The 27,144-nt window shown below is 40.1% G+C and overlaps 2 protein-coding genes across 4 annotated transcripts in view; both read right to left on the reverse strand.

The window, feature by feature from the left end:
* LOC101475656 (NLR family CARD domain-containing protein 3-like) overlaps nt 1–27,144 on the reverse strand; it is a 60,371-nt gene that overhangs the window by 19,288 nt on the left and 13,939 nt on the right. Inside the window, exons 7-9 of one of the 2 annotated variants that reach the window (XM_024800696.2) lie at nt 26,154–26,327; nt 24,916–24,944; nt 23,227–24,730 (exon numbers count right to left, since the gene is read on the reverse strand). In XM_024800696.2, the coding sequence (XP_024656464.2) occupies nt 24,929–24,944; nt 26,154–26,327 (190 nt within the window). In that variant the 3' untranslated portion in view covers nt 23,227–24,730; nt 24,916–24,928. Of the gene's footprint in view, nt 1–23,226; nt 24,731–24,915; nt 24,945–26,153; nt 26,328–27,144 lie in introns of those variants that run through there. The other variant, XM_076880958.1, reaches the window with a different exon arrangement.
* Nucleotides 2,403–18,808, reverse strand: LOC143415639 (NLR family CARD domain-containing protein 3-like). Of its 2 annotated transcripts, XR_013096049.1 has the most exons (12): nt 18,767–18,808; nt 18,267–18,369; nt 17,795–17,908; nt 17,118–17,231; nt 10,017–10,130; nt 8,744–8,856; nt 6,808–8,581; nt 5,765–5,935; nt 4,085–4,258; nt 3,498–3,532; nt 3,251–3,341; nt 2,403–3,030 (listed from the first exon to the last, which is right to left on the reverse strand). XR_013096049.1 is itself a non-coding variant. In XM_076880957.1 (11 exons), the coding sequence occupies exons 2-10, from the start codon at nt 18,338–18,340 to the stop codon at nt 3,511–3,513; spliced, it is 2,670 nt and encodes an 889-aa protein (XP_076737072.1). In that variant the 5' UTR covers nt 18,341–18,369; nt 18,767–18,808; the 3' UTR covers nt 2,403–3,030; nt 3,498–3,510. The 2 variants fall into 2 exon arrangements, 1 of the variants encoding a protein (XP_076737072.1); XM_076880957.1 differs by lacking the exon at nt 3,251–3,341.

Raw genomic sequence — 27,144 nt, forward strand, 5'->3', positions numbered from 1 at the left:
CAACAGTGGCACAGAGCCCAGATCTTGTCTGAGAACTTTAGTGCTTCGTGAGAATGACTAAGCAAATATTCACACAATGTTTAAATTTAACATGTATGATTTAATAAAAGAAATTAAATCATACATGTTTAATGAAAATGTCAGGGTTTTCCTATAGGTCTACAGAGGACCCATATGTGTGACGTCATCCCCGAGCAGCTGCTTTGTGAGTGGTTGTTACAAACGGGACAGACAGCGTGTGCAGCGCGCCTGATGATGTTTGAAAGATACCAAAGCGCAACTGCAGCTTTTCAGACGAACTGCAAAAGAATTTTCCCTCGTACAGTCTTGGGACTGGTAATTTTTCTCATACAGATGAGGCCTTATTTCTGTGCCCTTATTTAATTCCAGAGGTTTTTAAGGTATACCCCTTGTGGTGTCCTCGGGTCAAAATTGGTCCCTAGGTGAACGCCAAACAAGTATATGGGAATCCCGAGGACACAAAGTTCTTCATGACTGGGCCAAGTGTCTTCTTTTTTTGGAAATCAAAATATTGTCACCCTACCATATAGTGTGAAATGGAATTAAAAAACAAAAAAAACGCCCCCTACTGGTGAAACTAGAAGTTACAGCAAAGGAGCTGTGAAACCTGCTGATTTCTAACAAATTACCACTTAGAGGTAGGGACAGGCTGCATTTTAGCCACATGCTGACTAGTTTCAGTCTTTCTGAAAATATGTGAAATGTGCTTTTTTATTTGTGTGTTTAGTTTTGTTTTGTTTTAATATATGTGTTATGTGGGACAAACACATGTTGTTGTTCATATCTTTTGATCGACTTCTCTGTGAAGAGAGGTAACTGGCACCTTTAAGAAACCTTTGAGTCAATCACAATTAGGCAAGAAGAAAACTCTGACTTTAACCATATGTATATGTTTTATTTAATTCTTGTGGAATTGGTCTATCTTTCTATTGCAGTTTCAGTAAAAAACAACTGAAATTTGTTATCATTCCACAGGGTGGTGCTGCAACACAAAGCAATGCAGTAGTAACTGCCGCTTTTACAATAGTTCACAGACAGTGAAGCACTTTTGCGTTCTTTACATGATTGTATATGTTGTTGTGTCATGAATAGCAATAATCTGCAGAATCATTCTGGCTTTGGAATATTTAATTGAATTAAAAGATGAAGTAAAAATAGAGGTGGAGGATATGGGTGTGAAGGAGAAGGTGTGGAGGAGTCTGAGTGTGTCTACAAAGAGTGTGAGAAGGACAGAGCAGCAGAGCAGTCCACATACATCGATGACCCTCTGTCAGATTCTGAGTGACACAAAGGGGATGATGCTGGACTCTACACTGTGTGACAGTGGAGCTGTTCTCAGAGCAGCTCCTGATGCAGGAAATCCAGTATAAAGAGCAGCAGGGACTGCAGTCCTTTCAGAGCAGCTGTGTAGTGTAGCCAGCTTCCTTTTAGTCTTGGTCGAGTGAACACAAAAAGTTTAAGTTCAGAGCAGAGATATTTAACATCAAGTGAGTTTCCTCTGTTGATTTTGCTCAAGTCCACAGTTAAAATAATCTGCAGAGAGTCCTGAATGCCTCATTACCGCAAAAAAGATTTAGTGATGGATTTCCTTCTGTTCCACTGAATTCATTTTTCACTTTAAAATTCTACACACTATTGACAACGGGAGAAAAAATTCAAGCGAAAACATTCTTGAAATTGTTGCACATGTATATATGTGTGTGTGTGTGTGTGTGTGTGTGTGTTTGTGTTCCTAAAATAAAACATGTATTCAAATATTGAAGTATTTACAGTTTTTACCATGACACTCAGAATTGAGCTCAGCTGCATCCTGTTTCTGGTGATCACCTGCCAGATGTTCCTACAACTTGGAGTCCACCTGTGGTAAATTCAGTTTATTAGAAATGGTATGATTTATTATGATTTGATAGGTTCCCATGTTTGACAGTGTATGTCACAGCACAAATCTAGCTACGAAGTAGTTGTAATTGTAGACAGGATTACATTGATCCATTCTCTTCCACTTATCATAATCAGCATTGCACAGGGCCTATCCCAGCTGCATTGGGGTGAAAGGCAGGGTACACCCTGGCTACATCGCCAGTCTGTTGCATGGCTAACACAGACAACCATTCACACTTACATTCACACCAATAAACCGAGCCCCACTAATTGCAAATCTTTTGACTGTGGGAGAAACACGCAAACTCCAGACAGAAGGGTCACATGACATGATAGACCTTCTGTAAGATAATAATGCTAACCACCCTGCCCCAGGCTAACATGGCAAAATGTAGAACAACTTAAGTGGTGTGAATACTTTATTTTTTACTGCACAATACTTCTTTAACCAAGTACCTGTATTTTCTCTTTGTTGCACGATTACAAAACTGGATTGCCACTTCGACATGACACAAACTTGATTGAACTGTAATATAACACAGCACTGAAAAACACACTGCTGGAGCTTCAAAGAACACCATAAACATGCAACATTAAAATTACTACAAAGTTCCATAGCAAAATAATAAAGTAGGACTGGCCAAGCAATGCCTGGCTTTTAGCTCCAAGACCAGTTAAAGAGCAGCCATAGTACTTCAAAAGCAACATTCAACTCAGGAGAGAGGCAAAAAATAAGTGATCAGTAGTGCAAATAACATATTCCAGCACTTAATCCAAAGTTTAATGACTCTTCAAGGCACAGTCCTTATTTCTAGGAATGTGAGTATGCCAGTATTGACACATCCACTGGAGTTATTAGAGTCATCCAGAAAGTAAAGGCAAACAGCAGCAGCTGAAGTGAAAATGACACTGGCACAGTCTGGGGTCAAAGTATTTCCCCTCTGTCTTGTAATCCATCCACTGAAGAGAATTTCAGTAGTTTCTCAAACGCGTATCAATAAGTCAAAGCTTGACACTGAAGTTAAGGCCACACTGTCTTTGTTCCTTCTGGAACAGATTCAGGAAGTCTGGGTAGAGTCAGTCTTTGACTTAAAGAATCCCTCTGCAGACGTCACTGCGTGCCTCGATCTGTTCAAAAGTAAAAGATTTGTCTTAAAATAATTGTTGCGTACTCTTCACTTCTTTAAAGGACACCAAAAGTTTTACTGTATTTTTATTCACACACTGATGGGGTGCATTTAAAACATCATCATTGAAAATAACATTTTTGAGAACACCAAAAAGAAGGATTTAAACAACTACAGTCAATGCAGACTGAAAACTCACTAATACCAATAGAAGCAATTACCAATTAATGAAGAGAATGGAGTCTTTTGAGTTATATTCACCAAATAGTGAAATCTTGCATAGATCCATCAAAGAAAACCAGTCTTCGAAAGCTTTGTGCAGAAAAAAAAACATCCACACTAATGCAAGGTATCAATTATATATTAGACCTTGGAATGAAATTTATAATTAAAAAGAGTTATCCTAAAATTACTATGAAAGTGAAAATACATAAATTAATCCCACTAAAAGATCTGAGCAATACTCACCCCAGTACAGCATCTAAAGCAAAGTAGAGGTCAACCTGTAGGAACACGGTGTGATAGGATCAAGAAAAGCTTGCAAGAAAATGAAATGTTAAACCTTTGTTATATGACAGCCTTGTCCAGAAAAGATGCAGAAAAAGAAGTAATACTAAACAAATAATATTAAAAAGGACTATATATAAAGCCACTAGCAGGATTTGCCTTTGAAATTAACTCACTTTTTGTGTTAAACTGTTACTGATCAGCCAGTGTCTCTCTATGTAACTTGTGGGAGGTGTGGGTCCAGTAAGAAGTGAGCAGCTTGCTATTATGAATGTGTTACAAATAACATTTCCAGCACATAACCATAGCCCTTGTGAAATGCATGCCAACAGGGATCTGAACGGGCTTGAATTTTGATGATCCCTAGGTTTTAAATGTGCAATTCAGCATTATTAGATTCTTAATGCTGTGAATAATGTTTAATGTGCACCATGTTTTCCTTAGTCTTTTGCTTTGTTTGCTCTGCAGACTCAGAATGAATGATAGTCACACTGATAAACAAAATTTAAAGAAATATATTTTGTTCCTCAGTTGTGGAGTTAACTGACCTTAAGGTCTCCAGTCTACAGTGTGGACTCTCCAGGTAATCACACAGTTGTTTCATTCCTGATTCCTGCAGGTTGTCTCCTATTAGAGCCACATGTTTCAGATAGGGGGGGTTGGACTTCAGAGCCCGGACCAGAGCAGCACAGCTGATCTCTGACAAACTGCAATTCTCAAATCTGAATAAAGATTAGAACATGTAGAAAAAATAATTGGTAATGTAATCTGATGTTCTAAGCTTAGTATTATTATGTCCTAATGAATTAGTTTTTTTGAACATAATACATGATTATCATCACGTCAGTCTCCTGCATATATCATCCAGTTATCAGCATACCATCCAAACACCTATTCATCCCAAACACATTAATTGCATGTTGGATTAAATACTGTTTTTTATTATCAAATCAAATTTATTTATATATTACTTTAAAAACAACAACTGTTGACCAAAGTACTGTACAACTGAATAACCAGATAAAATTTAAAAAGAAAGTAAAGTCAAGGATAAGAAAATTATAAGAATAAAATAATGACAGCCTCAAACCGACTTGAAAGCCAAGAAGTAAAAATGGATCTTTAGGCGTGTTTTAAAAGTATCCGTGTTGGGGAGGTTGGGATATGTAATGGTAGTTTATTCCACAGTTTCAGAGCAGTCACAGCAAAAGCCCGATCTCCTCTGTGTTTTAATCTGACAAGTAGAAGCATTTGATTTGCAGATGGACCAAATGCTTCTAGAGACTTATTACACAAGCTTACAAAATCAAGTAAGCATCTAATTTACAGACTTTAGCAAATGGATTAATGCTAAGTGCAACAACTTGCAACATTCAGCAGCACAATCACCTCTCTAGACTGATTATAAATAACCAAACTCCAATTGGCTAGACTTGCTTTTGTGTTTTGTCCATAGCGAGAGAATTGCCAGCCACTCATAGCATTTTTTGACAAGATTCACAATAATTTCAAGACTCCTAGAACATAAAACTGGTAAATAGATCAAAAGAAAAAGAACACACAAAAAAGTTCTCCATACTGGTTTTAAATTATGTTTTTTCCCATTGTGATAATTTTTTTTAGCACAAATAAAAAATAATAACAAAACATACAGTTTGCACAGCCTAAAATGTCATAGAGAATCCATGCTTTAAGAACATTAAAATATATATGTGATATCAATGTTCACTTCATCAATCTGATTCTGAAAGTGGATTTAATAGATTGAATGAAGCATCCAAATTTGAGTTCTTCAACAAGTGCAAGGGTTGCGAAACTTTATCACTTCATTTACCCTGGGATTTTCTTTACTTAGTATCCATGCTGAATAGCCCTACTGTGCTTAAAAGCACACTTCTCCTGTTTATGAAGTTTACAATGTCATTAGCTATGTAACAGCACTCAACTCAGCAACCTGCAGGCTATTAGTCAGCTGCTCTAAACTCTGGTCTTTGTCTTACCCACATTGTCCCCTTCACATTTCCAGTTGTCCCACTTAGGACACCAACTGACCCAGGTTACTTACTGGTGCAATGTTGAGGTGAAGATTATTACATTGCTGTACCTTAGTGTAGGGTTTTCCATTATTATAAGTGCTTTTATAGTTTATAGTTATGGGTATAGTTTGAACTTTGTAGTTAAAACTATTGAAAGACCTTGAGAAATAACAACAGATTCAGTTAACTGACCTGAGTGTCTCCAGTCTGCAGTTTGGTTGCCCAAGACTAGCAAACAGTGTCTCTGCTGAATCCTCCAGGTTGATTGAACTCAGGTGCAGCTCTCTCAGATGGGAGGGGTTGGACATCAGAGCTGAGGCCAGAGTTTTACAGTGGTTCTCTGAGAGCCAAACATCATGAAGTCTGTGTTGACGTATGTGTTAGAAAATATGTCATTATGAAAAAGTCACATTATGTTTACTTCATGCACTTGTCAAAAAACAACTGGACACTTTCTCTTCACATCAGTGTTTCCACTGAAGTGTTTGTTTGACACAAAAAGTTAATTACCTCAGTCTCTGTCAGACCCACAAATTTTTTTTATTTTTTATTTTGATTTAATGTGCAGACAAAGGGTTCCAGTCAGGCTTCCATGTGGTTATCCAGTGTAATGTGATCTAGCACCAACTCCTTAACCTTATGTGGTCAAGGTTTAACTGGATGTTTCTGACTACTTTTGATTTTTCCTTTTTATTACCTTAAAAATGATTTAGCTTACTTTAAGTGGACTCAGTTTTTTTCAACACAACCTCAGATGTCTGACCTTGCAGACAGTTTTTTTTTTTTCATTTTTCCATTTTGAAATACAGTGTTAATATATTGGACCTAAAATCCCAAACAAAAAATCTGTGAGGTTAAAAAGTAAGTTTTTTAATGGTGAAAACCAGAAACGTGTTTATTGAACTATTTCTAGACCTTGAAATGCAAAAATAAATCATGAAGTTCAAAAACCCATGTGCAAATTTAGAAAGGAAAGAAAGTATACATTACTATTTATATTAAAATTCAGGCAATTCTTTAAGTGTTTTTTTTTTCTTTCTTTTTTTTTGTACAAGTATTTACAAAACAGTCATATGTCACAGTTATTCTGTACCACCCCGCAACTGATATCTCATGTCTCTGATGAATCACTGGAACAGTGTAATAAGAATAACAAGTAGGTTTTAGTCAGAATAATTTAAGAACTAACCTACTAATGTACAGTGATTTATAATGTTATTCACATCTGGACTCACCGAGCCTTTCTGCAGTTCCTCACAGCTGGAATTAGTCTTTGCCGTCCCTCCTGTGATGTGTTGTAGTTCACCAGGTCCAACTCATCCAAAACATCTGACACAAGAAACATATATGCCAGAGCTGAGCACTGAATTCCAGATAGTTCCTTCTTTGATTTGTTCTGTGACTTCAGGAAGTCTTGGATCTCCTGATGTACTGAGAGATCATTCATCTCCATTAGACAGTGGAAAATATTGATAGCTCTGTTAGGACACTTGTCATAAGTTTTAATCTCCTTCAGGTTGTTGATGACTCTCTGGATGATTTGTGTACTGCACTCTGTCTGACCCAGCAAACCTCCTAAGAGTCTCTGGTTGGACTTCAAGGAGAGGCCATGAAGGAAGCGAACAAACAGTTCCAGGTGGCTGTTCTCTATTAGGAAGAATTTCTCCATGGCTCTTATCAGAAAATCTTCCAGAGATGAGATGTCCTCTCTCAGGAAGTCCTGCAGCACCTCTGTCTTCCTGTTGGTGTAACAGTGGAACATGTAGACAGCAGCCAGAAACTCCTGAATGCTCAGATGAACAAAGCAGTAAACTGGTTTCTGGAAGATCACAGACTCTCTTTTGAAGATCTCTGTACAAACTCCTGAGTACACCGAGGCCTCTGTGACATCCAGACCACACTGCTCCAAGTCTTCTTGGTAGAACAGGATGCTTTTTTTCTGCAGATGTTCAAATGCTAGCTTCCCCAGCTTCAGAAGAACCTCCCTGTCAGCACTGCTGAGCTCTATTCGTCTCATCTCTTTCCCCGTATGGTATTTGTGATTTTTCTTTATCTGAACCATCAGGAAGTGTGAGTACATGTCAGTCAGGGTCTTGGGCAGCTCTGCTCTCTCCTCTGTAGTCAACATGTGCTCCAGAACTGTAGCAGTGATCCAGCAGTAAACTGGGATCCCACACATAATGTAAAGGCTCCTGGATGTTTTCAAGTGGGAAAGGATTCTGCTTGATTGCTCTTTTTTTCTGAATCTCCTCCTGAAGTACTCCTGCTTCTGGGAGTCAGTAAAGCCTCGAACTTCTGTCATCCTGTCAACACATTTAGGAGGAATTTGACTTATTGCTGCGGGTCGGGAAGTTATCCAGATGAGAGCAGATGGAAGAAGATTCCCCTCGATGAGATTTGTCAGCAGCTCACTAATGGTGGACTTCTGTGTGACATCAGACAAAAGCTTCCTGTTGTTGAAATTTAACAAAAGTCTGCTTTCATCCAGGCCATCAAAGATGAACAAAAGATTACACACAGTGAGCTTCTCTGCTGTGATGCTCTGTAATGTTGGATAGAAAACATGGATCAGCTCCAGGAGACTGTACTGCTCATCTCTGACCAAGTTCAGCTCCCTGAATGAAAGCACAACCACCGCACTGATGTGTTGGTTTTCTAAGCCCTCTGCCCAGTCCAGAGTGAACTTCTGCACCAAGAAGGTTTTTCCAATGCCAGCAACGCCATATGTCAGAACCACTCTGATGGGTCTTTGTTGGTCAGGTAAGGTTTTAAATATGTCCTGGCAGCTGATTGGTGTTTCACAGGGGATCTTCTTACAAGCGCTCTCCACCTGCCACACCTCATGTAGGAAGTGTACAGCTTCATTCTGCTCCTCTGTGATATAGAGCTCAGTGTAGATCAATCTGAGGAGGGCTCCACTTCCTGATTTTTCAGGTCCTTCAGTTACACGTTCACATCTTCTCCTCAGATTGACCTTTAGTGCATCAGAAACTTTCTGCAGACGCAGATCTGTTGACAGTGAGAAAAACAAGAAAAATAAAGAGCAAGAAAACTCTTTAATGTCTTAGCAAAACAATAGGAAGTCCAGTTTTCCAAAAATGATTTCATTAGCAGAAAGATGTCAGGTCTTTCTTTGTACACAGCTTCTCTGACTGGCTCTCTGCAGATTACCTCTGGTTCTGGATCTTTCTCCACACTGGGGACATGAGGACTTTCTTGATGAATCCTTCAGGACTTCATGACACGAAGCACAGTAGGGCAGCAACTCTGCCCTTTTTCTTTCTCTGTGGACACCAAGAATCATTTATTCTGACCGAATAAAAGCAGTAAAGTAAAGAAATATCTAAGTTTATTAGTGGCACTGGCTTCCAGAAAAATCTTTATTTCTCTCACTGTACACCTAGTCTGTTTCCCTAAGTATGTTTAATTTCTTCTCATCTTTGAACTCCAGAGGAACATCAGTTTGTTGTAGTTTATTGTGGAAATCACTTTTTTTTTTTTGCCAATTGCAGAAATAATATAAACTTTGAGGCAAATGTGAAATTAATTAGTAAAAAAAAAAGGCAAAAAAATAATTCTTTATGGTGAGATCTATCCACCAGCTCAGTTCTGGACAAATAGTATTTTACTTGATGTTTGAAGTACCTAGGACCATTCTTTTAAATCACTTTTGAATCTTTAGTTGATTTTCATTAGTTTTGATTTCTGTATAGTTTTATTCTATTGTAAATTGAAGATATCTTTCCTTCGCCTGCATTCACTAATCCTTACATTGGTAAGCACAAAAAGTCCTCATGGAAAGCTGGTTAACCATGTTGCTATGCTAAATCAGGGTTCTTCAGTCAATGTTACAAACTCATTCACATGAAAGGTGTGGTGTAGGGAATGGAGTGGAATGAAGACAAAACTACAAAAGTTCATAGGAAAAATATTAGGAGGTTGAAACATAATGCAGAATGACAGCAACACAATTGCTGTGTCAGTGGAAATTGAGCTGAAAAAGACAACTTTATATGAATATGTGAGCTGGTTGAAACTTGCAAATACAAAGACTAGAAACAAGCTAGTATAAATTTTAGCCTTTTCTTCCCCAAATCACAGAACATTTTACATAGATCTTTAAAAAAAAAAAGAGACCATACTGTGAAGTTGGCTAAAAACGAAGCTATATTACTCAACACCAAAAGACATAGTCAGTGAATACTGTTACAGAAAGTGAGTTTTGGAAAAGAAACACTTGAAGATTGTCTTAGGAAATACTATATACTATACTTTTTTTAATTTAAATTGCTACACAAATTACCTGCAGAAAAATACCACTATGCATTGTAATAGGAACAGGAAGTAATAATCAAAGAGAGAGCTGACACCATGTAAAATAAATATTATGAAAGACTATAAAATCTGAAATCATCTTCAGTTTACTGCAGAAGCAGTCTCTTACATTTTGCCTGAGGTTCCAGGTTCATGACTGAAGAGTGGAGGATAATTTCTAGAGCTGTCACTCTTCATGGACATGGAGCTGGATCCTGGAAACTCTCCATTCCGTTGCTGACGTCTGGAAATAAAAACATGGAATGACGACACCATTATTGATGTGCATGTTCCTTCTGTTGGCCATTAAGAAGCTTCTCTCTTAGTGTCAATTTCATAGGGGCGAAGCACTGGATGTTCTCAAAGCTACTGTACCAGTATGTTCACGTAAATGGCTTTGGGTTGCTATATATGTGTACTCTATGAAAACAGTTATTTTACAAGGGAAGAAAAAATTACAAAATTTCAAGGACAAAAAAAGAAAAAAAAACAGGCAAAACACATAGTAAATACTAAGAGCAACACAGCTGCTGTGTGAGTAGAAGTGTGGGAAAACAAACAAACAAACTTAGGTGAAGCTGTGAGATGGTTAAGAGTTTTATTCAGAGTGACTTGAAACCAGCTGATATGTTAATAAAATTTAACCTATTCTGAAAATAATCATGGAGGACAGAAGTGGAGGACCTTGATCATTAGAGAATGGTGTCTTTAATTTCAAGAGCAATACTTCTTCCAAAAGCAGGTGTAACATGGTAGACTAATGTGCCTGTGTTAATTCAGCTCCATATTATTGTGTGAAGTTGCACTGGGTTGGGAGTGGTTTTGTGTGTGTCACATTTTTTGGTGAGCCAATAGCTGGAATGGGGTTGGACTAATTAGAGGCAGGTGTACTTGATTGCACTGATACACTGGTCTACTTATAGCCCACACTACAAACACTGCTGTGTCGTTTTGTCTCTCTGTGCAGGCCAGGGCCTATTATATGCCACAGCCTAAAGGCAGCAGAGTTGCAGAGGCTGGAGTGACCACTGGCTATATGCTTGCAGGGTGGTGGGTCTCCAAGGACAACTTCTAACCCTGTTAAAGGCAACACGTGGAGTGCAACTGGCCGTGTGGCATAGCTGGCTCTGGCCTTGGGACTGTGTTTTTTATACAATTCATAAATGGGACACTGGACTGTTTTATCTTTTATCTCTTGATATATTTTTCGTCAATAAATTATCTTTTAGAATTTTATTGACTGTCATCTTTTTGCCCACGACTGGGACGGTTGGTTAGACCTAGAGTCTTTCTTTGGGTGTGTTACAACTGGCCTTGTCGACAGGATCTGGCTACCGTGATCTGTAGTGGGCAAAAGCAAGATGACTGATCAGAGTGAATCACAGTCTGGCCCAGATAGAGAAGCACCAGTTTCTAGTGCAGGGTTTAGGCCCTTCGGTATGATCCCTATGTTTAATATGGTCACAACTAAATTTAGAGGGAAGGATTCAGATATTAGTCTAGGTGAATGGAAAAGTAATTTGCAGACAACATTTGCTTTGCAAGGAGTTCCTGTAGATTTTAGAGCAGAATTAACACTCTGTTGCTTGGAAGGCAAGGCTAAAAGAGAGATTTTAATTCTAGCACCAGAGAAGCGTAATTCACCTGAGCTAATTTTTAATGAGTTAGATAAGTTGTATGGGGATAAAACAACTGCTTCGGTCCTGCACTCTCAGTTCTTCAATGCTCGTCAAGAAACACATGAAGACATCAGTTCATTTGCACTGAGATTACAAGAACATTTTCTCAGGTTAAAGAGGAAGGACCCTAGAGGTATGAATGACGAAGATATTCTTCTCAGAGATCATCTGGTTGAAGGCTTGAGAGACACTGCCCTTAGAGGTGAATTTAGAACAAAAATTCTTATGAATGATCAGTTGACATTTGCAGAAATTAAAGCAGAACTAATCCTGAGGGAAAATGTTTATGGTGAAATGGTTGATCCAGTCCAGTGTTTTGCTGCCAAAGGGGGAAAGATACAAGACCTTTAATGCTAAGGATATGGAACAGATCAAATCAGAGTTGTGGGAGGACATGAACAAGCAAATGACCACACAATTCAATGATTTATCACAGACTGTGATCAAAGAAATCCGATCAGAACTTCATCAAGTTACACAAAAGACTTTGGACTGGAAACAGACTGACCAGTACAGATCAAGAAAGAAAGGCGGGAGCAGACCCAGAGTTTACTCAAACAGGTATGATGAACAAGGTAGCCCCATCTGTAACACTTGTTCCCAGCCAGGCTACATAGCTCGGTTCTGTAAAAGCACGCCTAGATCTGGATCGTTAAACTAGACGACACCACTGTGGCGGCCCAGACAGTGGGTTGTGTCGATGCCAATGGGCCTCAAACTGATGTGAAAAAACTGATTGGAAAAGTTCCTAAAGTCAGCTTGTGTCTGATGATGTCCCAATACAGTGTATTCTGGATACTGGATCAAATGTGTCACTGATAAAGAACAGCTACTTCTCTAAACACTTCGGCAGTAATGGTATGAAATTGAAGGATGCAAGCAGCTGGCTGGTGCTCGAGGCTGCTAATGGACTAGATATTCCATACCTGGGTTATGTATTGCTACATGTGAAGATTGGACAGGTGGAACTCCCTGAATGTGGTTTTTTGGTGATTAAGGACCAATGTTTAACCGACAGTGAAGGCGTCCTGGGTATGAATGTTATTTCACAGTGTTATGAAAAAATGGATCAGGAGAAGCCATTAGCCTACCTCTCCTCTAGTGGAGCCGAACAGAGAGCTTGGACTACCGCTTTTCAGATTTGTGCCAGTCAGGCACGGTTTGCAGCTTTAGATGGGTCCATTGGGTATGTACGTACCATAAATCGCCATCCTATACAGATTCCCCCTCGGAGTGAGATGTTGGTTTGGGGTCGTACGAAGACTGGAGTGGACGGTAGGGATTATCAATGCCTGGTGGAACCTGTCGAGGTGGGTGAAGTCTTAATTGCTAGAACATTATCTACAGTCCATGATGGGAGGCTTTTGATTAGGGTCCAAAACCTTAATGACTCACCAATGTACCTTTACAGACATCAGAAGTTGGCTAAGACTTTTATTATTGACCCAGCAGATATCATACAAGAGAATAGTGTGAACATGACTCGTGTTGGTGTAAACACCGTTAGAGTGAGTATGGACCAAACGCAAGCCCTGCCCAAGGAGAAATGCATGTTCCCTGATTTAACTGGTCTTCATTTGTCCACAGAGGAATTGGAGAAAGTGCAGGCTTTATTGCATAAGCACCGAGCAGTGTTTGCTGTGCATGAGGAAGATTATGGATTGACAAGCACCATGCAGCATTCAATTCCTACGGGCAATGCTGCACCAGTCCGTGAGCGTTATAGACAAATTCCACCAAAGTTATATCAGGAGGTGAAGAGTTTGATTCAAGGTATGTTGGATGCTAACATCATTGTGCCTAGTTGCAGTCCATGGGCTTCTCCGATTGTGTTAGTCCATAAGAAGGATGGGACACTTAGATTTTGTGTGGATTATCGTAAACTTAATGCTGTGACCCATAAAGATGCTTACCCTCTTCCAAGAATAGAAGAGTCACTTGCCAGTTTGGGTAACGCCAAGTATTTTTCCACACTTGATCTTGCCAGTGGATATTGGCAGGTTGGGGTGTCCCCACCAGACAGAGAAAAAAACAGCCTTCACTACACCCATGGGTTTATTTGAATTCACCAGAATGCCCTTTGGTTTGTCAAATGCACCAGCCACCTTCCAAAGGTTGATGCATGTATGCCTGGGTGAAGAAAACTTACAGTCTGTACTTGTCTACTTAGATAATGTAATAATCTATTCTCCAGATTTTGACACCCATTTGGTTCATTTGGATGCAGTCCTTGGTAAACTGTCAAAGCATGGCCTCAAATTAAAACCCAAGAAGTGCCGTCTTCTAAAACCAGAGGTTCAGTATTTGGGTCATCGTGTTTCAGCGAAAGGGATTGCTCCAGACCCTGACAAGATTAAATGCATTCAAGAATGGCCTATTCCAACTACTGTGAAACAATTACAATCATTTCTGGGTCTGGCAGGCTATTATCGGAGATTTGTGAAAGATTTTGCAAGAATTGCCCAACCATTAAATCAAATATTAGTTGGAGCATCACAGAATTCTAAGAGGAAGGATGTTCCCTTGTCCACTAAATGGAACTCTACATGTGACACAGCCTTTAGTTCTTTAAAAATGGCTCTAACATCTGCACCAGTGTTGGCTTTTGCTGATTTTAATCTACCCTTCATCTTGTACACAGATGCCAGCAACCAGGGCTTAGGAGCCGTACTTGCACAAGTTCAGGATGGAAAAGAGAGAGTGATTGCTTTTGCTAGTAGGAGTTTAAGCCCTTCTGAGAAGAATGATAAGAACTATAGCTCCTTCAAACTTGAATTTCTGGCCTTGACCTGGGCAGTAACTAAGAAATTTGCTGAATATCTGTACTGTGTACCCTTTACGGTTTACACAGACAATAATCCTTTGGTACATTTGAGTTCAGCTAAACTTGGTGGATTAGAGCAGAGATGGGCAGCATGCCTGGCTAGTTTTCAATTTGAGATCAAATATAGGCCAGGGCGTATTAATCAGAGTGCAGATGCACTATCCAGATATCCATCACCTGTAGTAACTGAGGCTACAGAGGGAGAAAGGGAAGAAGTAGAGGTTCCATCCTTTAAACAGGTTGAAGTAAATGTCGTCAGAGCGATGTGTGTTGGCGTAAGCAGCTCTAACCAGGAGAGTTTACAAAATGTAACCTGTGGTGTGCCTCTGTTTCCTGAACGCACGCCATCTCAGTGGTCTGCCTTGCAAGGGGAGGACCCAACGCTAATAAGGGTGGCCTGGTATCTACGGAGGGGCCATCAGCCAAATAAGTGTGAGAGGCAACAGGAGTCTAAACCTGTTCTCTGTCTTCTGCGTCACTGGGAACGACTGTCACTAAAAGATGGAGTGCTGTGTCGGACATCACATGATACCAAGGAGGTCGATCCAGTAGTTCAAATTTTGGTTCCTGAGAGTGAGAAGTATTCTATATGGCAACTGTATCATGAATATGCAGGACACTGGGGCCCAGAAAAAAAACAATATCCCTCATTAAAAGAAGATATTTCTGGCCCAAATTAAATGCTGATGTTATAAATTGGTGTTCCCAATGTAAGGCCTGTGTTCTGCGTAAAGCGGCTGCTGCGAAACATGCTCCTTTGATTCCCATTAAGACATCTGCACCCATGGAACTGTTGTCTGTAGACTTTTTGTCTATAGGTGGTCCAGAAGATCTGTATCATAATGTTTTGGTCATGGTGGATCACTTCAGTAAATTTGCTTGGGCTCCAGTTACAAAAGATCAGACTGCAGTGACGACAGCTAAAGCACTTTGGAGCAAGGTAATTGATCTGACGACTGCTGTCAGATCAAGGTCCTAACTTTGAATCGCAGCTAGTGCAGGAGCTGTGTGAATTGTATGGTATAAAGAAGGATCATACAACACCCTATCACCAAGCTGGAAATGGGGCCTGTGAACGGCTTAATCGGACTCTTCTGGGGTTGCTGGGCACATTAGGTGAAGAGAGGAGAAACTGGCGAGATCACCTGCCTGAGATGATCCAGGTATATAACCATACAGTGCACAGTTCTACAGGATATTCACCACATTATTTGATGTTTGGAAGGCATGGATTTCTTCCCCAGGATCGGCTGATGGGCCTTACGGAAGATGTGGGCTGCTCTTCTGTAGACAACTGGGTGCAATGCCATCAGAGACGGCTGCAGTATGCCTTCCGAAAAGCTCAAGACCGTAGAGACTTTGAAATGTCCCGGCAAAAGAAATAGCATCTGCTTTCAGGTCATGATCTTCCATTGCTGCCTGGAGAGAGAGTATTGCTACAGGACTTGAGAGCAAGGGGCCGAGGTAAGTTGGCAGATAGGTGGGAGCAGCGACCTTATGTCGTCATAAAACAAGCAGATCCTGATTTGCCGGTGTATGTGATTAGACAAGAAGGGGGAAATGTTGAGAAAGTGATGCATCGTAACTTAATGAGACCTTGTTTGCTACCTATGCAACAAGATATGCAGAACTCTAGGAGTGAGGTGGAGACAGCCAGGCGGGAAGATTTAAAAACTGGAAATGCAGTGCCACATACTGGTAGATCTCCAGCTGCTCCACCCTGGGTTGGATTTTGGCTTCCTACAGAAATCCCTCTCGAGGCTGGCCCAGAAGGCATCGAGACAGGACCCATTCATCAAGAACCCAGACGGTCAACAAGAACAACCAAAGGACTGCCTCCACAGAGATTTGGAGACTAATATTTATAGATTACATGGTCATTGGGACAATAACCATTTCAGCAGGGAGGGGTGTAATATGGTAGACTAATGTGCCTGTGTTAATTCAGCTCCATATTATTGTGTGAAGTTGCACTGGGTTGGGAGTGGTTTTGTGTGTGTCACATTTTTTGGTGAGCCAATGGCTGGAATGGGGTTGGACTAATTAGAGGCAGGTGTACTTGATTGCACTGATACACTGGTCTACTTATAGCCCACACTACAAACACTGCTGTGTCGTTTTGTCTCTCTGTGCAGGTATGTAATGTGATGAAATCAGATATGTTTGGGATGGATGGGTTTTGCGCTATGAATTTTATATTGAGTGTGTCGTTTTGTCTCTCTGTGCAGGCCAGGGCCTATTATATGCCACAGCCTAAAGGCAGCAGAGTTGCAGAGGCTGGAGTGACCACTGACTATATGCTTGCAGGGTGGTGGGTCTCCAAGGACAACTTCTAACCCTGTTAAAGACAACACGTGGAGTGCAACTGGCCGTGTGGCATAGCTGGCTCTGGCCTTGGGACTGTTTTTTATACAATTCATAAATGGGACACTGGACTGTTTTATCTTTTATCTCTTGATATATTTTTCGTCAATAAATTATCTTTTAGAATTTTATTGACTGTCATCTTTTTGCCCACGACTGGGACGGTTGGTCAGACCTAGTCTTTCTTTGGGTGTGTTACAGTCATTTTATATATACTGATCCGTAATTTCAAAATTAACCTGCTCCTGAGGGGGTTAATGATAATTCAGTGACTCCACTCCCACAAACCCCTTTAAAATAATATGAAAGACTGTAAAATCCAAAATCATCTTCAATTCAGTTTACTGCAGAAGCAGTCTCTTACATTTTGCCTGAGGCTCCAGGTTCATGACTGAAGAGTGGAGGATAATTTCTAGAGTTGTCACTCTTCATGGACATGGAGCTGGATCCTGGAAACTCTGCTCTGTGCTGCTGACGTCTGGAAATACAAACATAGAATGACGACACCATTATTGATGTGCATGTTGTTTATGTTGGCCATTAAGTTGCTTCTCCCCTAGTGTCAATTTCATAGGGGCGAAGCACTGGATGTTCTCAAAACTACTGTAGTTGTTGTGGGATAGGCTGGCACCAGGGTCAACCATTTATATCAGTATTGAAACTTCAGTTTGGGATTCCATTTTGGGTTTTCAGTTTTATAAAGTCATTTGTCATTCCAATGGAATCACTAATTATAACATTTTTAATCAGGATAAGGAATTATGTGAAGGTAGTTACCAACTCCCAATGTCGATCCAGGATTTATCATTCTACCTACCTGCATGTTTGTATGAAAGGTGTTGGGGTGATGGATAAGTGTACTGGTATGAGATCAGTTATTTTACAAGGGAAAAAATGTATGAAGAGCTGAAACATATAGTAAAAACAGACAGCAGTGGCTTCTGTCTAAATAGACCCCCACAAACCCCTTTAAAATAATATGAAAGACTATAAAATCCAAAATCATCTTCAGTTCAGTTTACTGCAGAAGCAAACTCTTACGTTGTGCCTGAGGTTCCAGGTTCATGACTGAAGAGTGGAGGATAATTTCTAGAGTTGTCACTCTTCATGGACATGGAGCTGGATCCTGGAAACTCTGTTCTGTATTGCTGATGTCTGGAAACACAAAGACAGAATCAAGCACATGTTGTTGCTCTATATCTTTGTGTTGTTGGCCATTAGGCAGCTTCTTTCTCTGTCAGATTCATGAAGCTGAAGCACTGGATGTTCTCAAAGCTACTATGCTAGTTATATCAGGAGCTGGAAACAGGGTCATTCTTTTAAACTGATTTTGAATTCCTAGTTAATATTTTTTTAGTTTGGTTTTCTTTTAGGGTTTTTTTTTTTGTTTTTTTTTTTTTGGAACAGTTTTTTTCATTCATCTGGAATCACAAATCCTTGAAATAATCCTTGTAATATAAATTTTTTTATCATTGGATCTACTGAAGTAGAACTCACAGAAACAGTCTCTTACTTTGTGCCTGAGGGTACAGGTTCATGACTGAAGAGAGGAGGATAATCTCGAGAATTATCATTCTTCATGGACATACTGCTGGATGCTGGAAACTCCTTCACACCTTTAGAGAGTTTGAGCAAAATCAGCAACACTGACTGCGAGTGTGGGACAAAAATCCTCAACATAGAAATATAGAAACCCATGACTTGCAGAACAGGAAATACAACACAGGAATAAACAAACAGAGATACACACATTCAAGTCTACAATAAACCCATTAGACCCTCCACCTCACAAAGACAGCAGAGAGTCAGAAAAAGAATGATGATGTCCTGCCCATCAATTTGACCCAAAGTTATTTTTTTGTGTCATATTTCTTTTTAGTGTCACAAACTCAAGTACCAAAATGGACCAAAAGAGCTTTTACAGCTTTTGTTCAAACTTGAGAAACACTCATATCTTATTTCCATTCAGGAACCAATCATTCTGACAACACATTAATGCACAAAAAAACTCACCTTGTTTTCATCCTCCTGCTTTGTCCGAACTTTGTTTCAAATACTTTGTTTCCTTGTTACCCAAAGAGAGCAGTCCCTCCCTTCTCCAAAGGAGTTTGTATGACTACATTCCTGGTGTGAGACACAGATTGGCCTTTTGAAGTGTTATGTATTTGCTTAAAAGCCACAAACATGAATATAATCCAAACATAGACATAGACCTACACACCAGTCAGTTGAACTCAATTTATTTTCAATCACAGTCCTCAGACCTCCATCCATAGTGTTTTACTATTGTTTTCTTAAATAAAATAAAATAAAATAAAATCCAACTGAAAATAAATAGCTATATATCTCGCTATATTGACATTATGTCTGTGTAGCTTTGTGGCTTCAGATAGAGTCTAAGTATACATTTGTGTTAAAATGTGTTGTAGAATCTTTAGCTGACGTTTTTCTGACTAAAGCAAAACCTGCTGAACTGCATTCCAGTCACGACATGTTTTCTGGTTGTGTGTCAGAGATGACTAATAGTTGTGTCTTTGATCTATTACACGACTATTCAGGGGGTTTCTAATATGTTAGTAATGTTTTTAAAAGAAAATCCAGCCACTTAAGAAAAAAAAAGATTTTTTTAATGTGAAATGAGAGGGAGAGTGAAAGAGTCAAGCACTCACTGAGCACTTTGTCATTTGGAAAGTTTTCAATATTTATTTTGGGATTGCTGTTATTTAAAACTTGTATTTACATAAAGGTCATTGTGTGTGTGTGGGTGTGTGTGTCACAGAACAACTGTTTCTGTTTGATTTAAAGCCTCTTACAGTGCATTTAACCTTTAGACCAGGCAAAATAGAATGTGATACTAAAATGCTGTATGATAAGGGTAAAACAGATTAACGGATTAAAAGAGAAATGAGATAAAACAAATAAGTGAACTCTTGGAGTAAAACACAGGACATATGCAATATGTAATTATGTTTTGTTTTGTTTACTTCAGTCCCCAGGAATCAGTAAATGACAGATGTTTGCTGGTCTTACAGCTGAAACAGTCTTACTTTGATGTCTCAATGTCACAGTTCTTTAATGTGAATGTGATCAGTCTTGGCAGGAAGTAAAGCCCGCCCCCTTCTTCTGAAGATTTCTTCTTTCTTTATTAAATGGTAAATGGCCTGTATTTGTACAGTGCTTTATTAGTCCCTAAGGACCCCAAAGCGCTTTACATATCCAGTCATCCACCCATTCACACACACATTCACACACAGGTGATGGCAAGCTACATTGTAGCCACAGCCGCCCTGGGGCGCACTGACTGAGGCGAGGCTGCCGGACACTGGCGCCACCGGGCCCTCTGACCACCACCAGTAGGCAACGGGTGAAGTGTGTTGCCCAAGGACACAACGACCGAGACTGGCCAAGCCGGGGCTCGAACCGGCAACCTTCCGAAGACAAACTGCCAACTAGTGATGTGACGTTCTGTATCGAGGCTTCGGAGCGTGTGTCGAGTAATGGAGGGGGCGTTTCCGCGAAGCGCGTATCGAGGCTTGCTTCATTTATGGGAGGAGCTGAAAATGATGACGTCCGAAGCCTCGCTGCCCGGCTGTACCACGTGACTGGTTCATGAAGTGGTTCGAACTTTGCCGCGAGATATGACAGCGATATAAACCCCTCAGACTTCATTTAAAATGTGGGTGTTTGATGGAGAGTTGCGGTTAGTGAGAGTTTGGAGACAGTTTGGAGGTTTATGAGAGTGAGGAGAGAAAGTCAGGAGAGAATGGAGCCAGCTAAGAAGAGGAGGATGTCCTCCCCTGTGTGGGAACATTTTGATCTTATTCCTCCCAACAAGGTATGCAAATTTCTACAGAAGATGTATTTTCATAATACTGATGGTGCAATACAATTTATGTTGAGCTGTCTTGACTTTTGTACAAGGAGAAGTGTTTGCTCTGTGCCAGGGAGCTGGGATATAACAACAACATCCATGCTTAGGCACTACAGAGCTTTGCATGAGAATAAGAGGAACACCGATTGTGGAGCAAGACCAGGTGAGCCATCAAATGCAATGATAATATAGGATGCAGTAATGTTACTAAATGATATAACAATATTATACAACTGTAATAAGTTACGTATGTGATATTTATATTTGTGCTTTGTCTTTATTGTCTTTCCTCAGGAGAACAATCTCAAATAGATGAAGACCTGGTTACCATGGTGATTGAGGACTCCCAGCCATTTAGCATTGTGGAGGACAAAGGATTCAAAAGATTTGTTAAATCATTAAATCCCAGCTATGTTCTCCCCACTAAAGGTTATAAAAGCAGTGAAAATTTAGTTTTTACAGAATAAAATGTGAACAGGCAGGACTGAGGCTCAAAGCCTCAGTGTGTAGCTGTCCATACCTCAACGTTACAAAAGCACAACTACTGTCCACACCCCAACCACACCTCACCTCACAGTAAATGATCATTTCCATTTCAAGCATTTCCAAATAATCATTTCCCATACTGCCAGTATAAATATACACAGTATACTGCCATCACTACAATATACATGTTTTACACACTCCTTTTGTTGTTGACATTTACAGGCTGTGTGCAAAATGCCACACTCTTCAAATTCATGCCAGCTATTATTTTTACGTCCAGTAGGTGTCCTGCTAGAGCAAATGAAGCTTCATGAAGCTTCGCGTTGGGGTGAACCAATTGGATGAAAAGCTTCAGTGCTTCATGGGGCTTCATCTGCCCATCACTACTGCCAACTCTTGAGCCACGATCACCCGTAGGCAATTTGGACAAAGTGTTAGGTGACGGCTGTGTGCGGACAGGAATAGGACCCAAGGTGCAGACTCCGGAGACAGAACTTAAACCAAAACAGCTTTAATGCTGAACTCAAACATAACATAACTGGAAAAAGGTCAAAAAGAAACTAACACCGGCAGATTACCAAAACACACAGCAAAATAAACGGTAGATCACGACACAGACACTAAGAAACACAGGGCTTAAATACACAGAGGGAGCAATCAGGGAATGGGTAACAGGAGGGAAACACAGCTGGGGCAAATCAGGCCTAACGAGACAAGGGGAAGCAAAACCAGACACATTAACATCAGACATGGACTTTCAAAGTAAAACAGGAAACATAACACAGACTCACGGGCAGGCACTATAACAAAGGGAACAGAGACGTTGGACCAGGGCAGACACAGACACTGACTGGATGTGGGGATACAGCAGAAAGGGAAGACAGCAACTATAGAACACAGACAGAAAACCAGAACACTAAAACTCTAACCAACCCCACCCAGAGAACCTAAACTAAGAATGATCCTAAAACCCATAAAGCAAAGCTAGAATATAATGAAATAACAAAATCAAAGAACCAAAAACACAAAACACTGGGTCAACGACCCAGGGACCCTAACACAAAGATAGTGGTGCATTGGTATTCTTTTTAAGATTCATTCAATAAAACTATTGTAAAATATACCTATAATCACACTGCAATGCATCTGTTATGATAGAAAATGTTAACTGTAACACAAATATATGTATGCCTATAACCATATTTGCATATATTTATGTGTGTGTGTTAAAGCCAATTACAAGCCCATTGTGGCCATTAAGGTACAGAAATCAAAAGTACTGGTTTGTCATAATTTGCAGTTACACAGACAATTAAATGGAACTTTATTTGATAAATTTAATTCAAAGACCCGACATCCCTAGCGAGATCAGGAGAAATAGACGGGGTGTCATGCCGGGAGGGAGCATCGTCACCCGAAAGGGAGACAAAACACACCATCTCTCCATTCTGTAATCATGGGAAATGTGTGATTGCTCCCTAATAATATGGACGAGCTAACAGCAGACTGCAATTGCAATCTCTGAGAGCCCTTGTTCTAATATCGGGGGACTAAAATGCTATTCTCTAATTATATGTATATCTGTTGGTCTACAGACTGACCTTTGTGACAAATGCATTTTTCATCAACCGAAACATACAGGGGACAGGGGAGTATGTGCAGCCCTTTCTGTGACACTCAAAACTGAGCTAGCTGCTTCCTGTTTTATTGATCATCTGTCAGATCTTCACACAACTTGATAATAATCCACCTGTGGAAAATACATTTGACTGGACATGATTTATGAGTGATTAGGTATTATGATTTATTGTGATTTGATAAGGTCCCATACTTGATAGTGCATGCCAGAAAACAAACCAAGCCTTGAAGTCCAAGGAATTGTATATAGAGTTAATAGACAGAATTGGAACCATTTCTGAAGCTCTCCACCAACGTGGTCTGTATCATAGAGAGGTCAGATGGGACCCCCTCCTCAGTAAAAGACACATGATAGCCTGTTTACAGTTTGACAAAAGACAGCTGAAGGACTTGTGGACCATTAGAAACAACATTCACTGATTTGATGAAAAAAAGACTGAACTCTTTGGCTGTTAATATATTTTAGTATATATTCATATTTAAAAAATTGATACATTTGAAACAATTACAAACATTTTTCTGACTTTGTCACTATAGTGCATTGTGTGTAGAGATGAAAATGAATTTAATTAATCTTGGAATAAGACAGTACCATGACATAATGCAGAACCAGTTGAGTGTTCTGAATACCTTCCAGATGGACTGTACTCCTTTAACAAATATATGTATGTTCCATATACTGCAAAATTACAAAACAGGAATCCCATTTAACCCTTGTATGGTGTTCGGGTCTGTGAGACCCGTTTTCAGTTTTTTTCAAAAGAAAAATTAAACAATTAATTATTTTTTCAACCTGAAATTCATTGGCTTTGGCTTATTTTCTGTGAAGAACATAAATCCGGACTAATTTTCAATGACCTCATACTGTACCTCCCCCCACGCATTTACATTACATACAAGGTGTTCGGGTCCACTGGACCCAGGTCTAATAAAAGTGTTGAAAGTGCAGGTCCTGTGTTCCCACACTCTGTCTTCCTCCTTTCTGGTGCTGCTGATAGTGTTTTCTTCCCCTCCTGCTCCGCACAAAGTTGCAACATTGTTGAAAATTCAACTACCAACACCATCTGCTCTGACATTCCCACACATTTTATCCTCTTTCTTGAGGGATCCAAATTTTATTTTCTCATACCCTGTCCCACCTGCAAATTAGGGGCATAATACTATAAATAAGACTTTGTCAGTGTGGTTCTTTATCACAACTGATCAAGATGGCAAAAGATTATCTGCTGCGAGGGCCATCCAATTGATTTTGGAAGAGAGAGAGGCTTCGGATGATGATGTTGACAAAGAGGTTTCAGAATATTTCACATTTCACATATTTCACCAAATGCTGAGATTCTGCATAGATCAGGCAAAGCAAGTTGGTCTTCAAAAGATTTTAATACAGAAACATCCACAGACATGCACATCAATGCAATGGGTTAATTATATTTTAGATCTTGGAATGAGGATCAGTACCTCCAAATCTGAGGCCATGGTTCTCAGCTGGAAAAGGGTGGAGTCCCCACTCCAGGCTGGGGATGAGTTCCTGCCCCAAGTGGAGGAGGTCAAGTATCTCAGGGTCTCACCTATGGCCTCGAGCTGTGGGTAGTGACCAAAAAGAACGAGTTCACGGATACAAGCGGCAGAAACGAGCTTCCGCCGAAGGGTGGCTGGCCTCTCCCTTAGAGATAGGGTAAGAGAAGTTCAGCCATCCGGGAGGGGCTCAGAGTAGAGCCGCTGCTAGAGCCACATCTAAAGGAGCCAGCTGTGGTGGTTCAGGCATCTGACAAGGATGCCTCCTGGGCGCCTCCTGGGCGAGGTTTTCTGGGCATGTCCCACTGTGAGGAGGCCCCAGGGCAGACCCAGGACACACTGGAGAGATTATATCTCTCGGCTGGCCTGGGAACGCCTTGGTGTTCCCCCGGATAAGCTGGAGGAGGTGGCTGGGGAGAGGGAGGTCTGGGCCTCTTTGCTTAGGCTGCTGCCCCCGCGACCCGGCCCTGGATAAAGTGGATGAAGATGGATGGATGGAATATTATGTATAATTATTATTTTATATATATATATATATATATATATATATATATATAAAACAATGATTCATCTTAAAATTATCTTTAATACTCTTGGAATTGATAGTGAAATACATAAATTAATCCCACTACAGTATCTGAATAATACTCACCACAATACAGCATTTAAATTGAGGTCACTCTGCAGGAACACAATGAGACAGGACCAAGAACAGGAGAACATTAATTGTTACATCTTTTTGTTAACAAAGTGAGAAAAGACACTAAAAAAGTCATACTAATCAAACAACATTAAAACTGAGTATAAGTGCATCCAGGATTTAATAATAATAATGGACTGGATTTATATAGCACTTTTCAAGGCACCCAAAGCGCTTTACAATGCCACTATTCATTCACTATCACATTCACACGCCAGTGTGTGAATGTGAGGCAAACTACAGTTGTAGCCACAGCTGCCCTGGGGCAGACTGACAGAAGCGAGGCTGCTATATCGCGCCATCGGCCCCTCTGGCCAACACCAGTAGGCGGTAGGGTAAAGTGTCTTGCCCAAGGACACAACGACCAGGACAGAGGGCCCGGGGATCGAACCGGCGACCTTCTGAGCCACGGTCGCCCCAAATGTTTGTAATCAACTCATTGTTGTTACTATTACTGATCAGCCAGTGCTTCTTGGTGTAACCTGTTAAGATGTAGGTCCAGTAAGAAGTGAGCAGCTTACTATTGAGAATGGGACAGAAGTAACATTTCCTGTCATATTTAGTTTTGATACAGACAAATTCACAGTTCATCTGTTTTTAAGAAGGAATTTTCTGTTTCTGAGAACATAATGGCTATAAAATATTTATTTAAATTTGCCGCATTTGCAGTTAGAAGCCATGCAATGTTAAATCCAGGTCTCTATCAAAAAGCTATACACACTGTACTTAAAGAGCTGCTCTGCTCCTGTTGACTGTTTTCCACAAAAAGAGGTGGGTGTAGTTCCCATTCCAATTTGACTTGAATCCGCAGAGTATCTGCGGATTCAAGTCAAATTGGAATGGGTAGTAGTAGTAGTAGAGTTTCTAACTAGAGGTATGCAGACATTGTCAAAAAAAAGATCTTGTGTTGTTTTGGACAGAAGTCCAGAAATGTAGATTCTGTGGACATGTGAAACTAACAATTCATAAACTTTTGCAGTTCAATGTTACCATATAAACTGCACATTTAAAGCTTTTTTCTCTAAAAAGAGGAGTAACTTTTACTTTTGTTACTGTGGATCATCACAAAGTCAGCCTTCTACACGCATCCTTATTCTCTTTGTATGTGTGATTGTTTTTTCTGCAGACACACTGATAAACAAAAACCAAAGAAATATTTTTCCTTCATAATCCAAGTCAAGTGAACTGACCTTTTAAACTGTAGTTTGCAGTGTGGACTCTCCAGGTAATCATACAGCTGTTTCATCCCTGCGCCCTCCAGGTTGCATGCTATTAGATCCAGACGTTTCAGATAGGGGGGGTTGGACTTCAGAGCACTGAGCAGAGCAGCACAGTTGTTCTCTGACAAAGTGACGTTCTCAAATCTGAATAACAATCATGTGAATTACAGAGTGTTATTTTATTAAATTACCTTTATCTTTTGAGAAACCAAGTAAACAGCTAATTGAGATGCAGACTATTGCAAACTGTACAGAATATTGTCAAGTGCAAACATGCAAAAAAAAAAAAAAAAAAACCCACACACACACATTTGGTACTCGGCAAACCCAGTGTTTTGTGTTTTTTGTATTGGTTTCTTATGTTTATATTTTGTTCAAGTTGTGTGCTTTTCTTAAATTTAAGGGTTTAGTTGAGTTTATGAGATAAAGCTAAGTCTTAATATTGTTAGTTATTGCCTTAAGTTGTAGTCTAGATTAAGTCCTTTCATGTCTCCTTAGTTATGAGTCTCGTCATGTCCCCTGGTGTAAGTCTGTTCTGGTCATGTTATGTATTTGCTGTTTGTGTGGTTTCATGAGGTCAAGCCTGTGTCATGTCTGCATCTCTCTGTGTTTCCTGTTTTGTTTAGGTCTTTTGTTCAGTGTGCATTGTTTTAGTTTCACCTTCTCTTGTGGCGTCATGACGTTCATTTGTGTCAGTTGTGTCCCCGTGTGTTTCCACTTCCCTTAATTACCTCCTGTCTGTATTTAGTCTATGTACAGTGGACATAATGCGGAACCAGTTCAGTGGAACCCCGACTTACGAAATTAATTAGTTGCCGAGGGTCTTTCGTAAGTCCAAAATTTTCGTAAGTCGAAGCACCCATTGCGCGTTTTGAGTGATGCGATGCTGAATGATAGGCTATAGGCTAATTGCTAACTAGAACAACAATATGTCGTTCAAGTGGAACGCAAGAAAAGAAGG

This window comes from Maylandia zebra, unplaced genomic scaffold (genome assembly GCF_041146795.1).
Source record: "Maylandia zebra isolate NMK-2024a unplaced genomic scaffold, Mzebra_GT3a scaffold02, whole genome shotgun sequence".
NCBI classification, from domain to species: domain Eukaryota; kingdom Metazoa; phylum Chordata; class Actinopteri; order Cichliformes; family Cichlidae; genus Maylandia; species Maylandia zebra.

Bases quoted from the DNA above. Each gene is read 5' to 3' on its own strand.
- LOC143415639 (XM_076880957.1), bottom strand. From the start codon at position 18,340: ATGTCCATGAAGAATGATAATTCTCGAGATTATCCTCCTCTCTTCAGT. The intron at 8,582-8,743 runs GTAATCTGCAGA...CACTGTCAACAG, and splicing joins AGAAAGATCCAGAACCAGAG to ATCTGCGTCTGCAGAAAGTT. The intron at 4,259-5,764 runs GTCAGTTAACTG...ATCTTTATTCAG, and splicing joins TGCAGACTGGAGACACTCAG to ATTTGAGAATTGCAGTTTGT.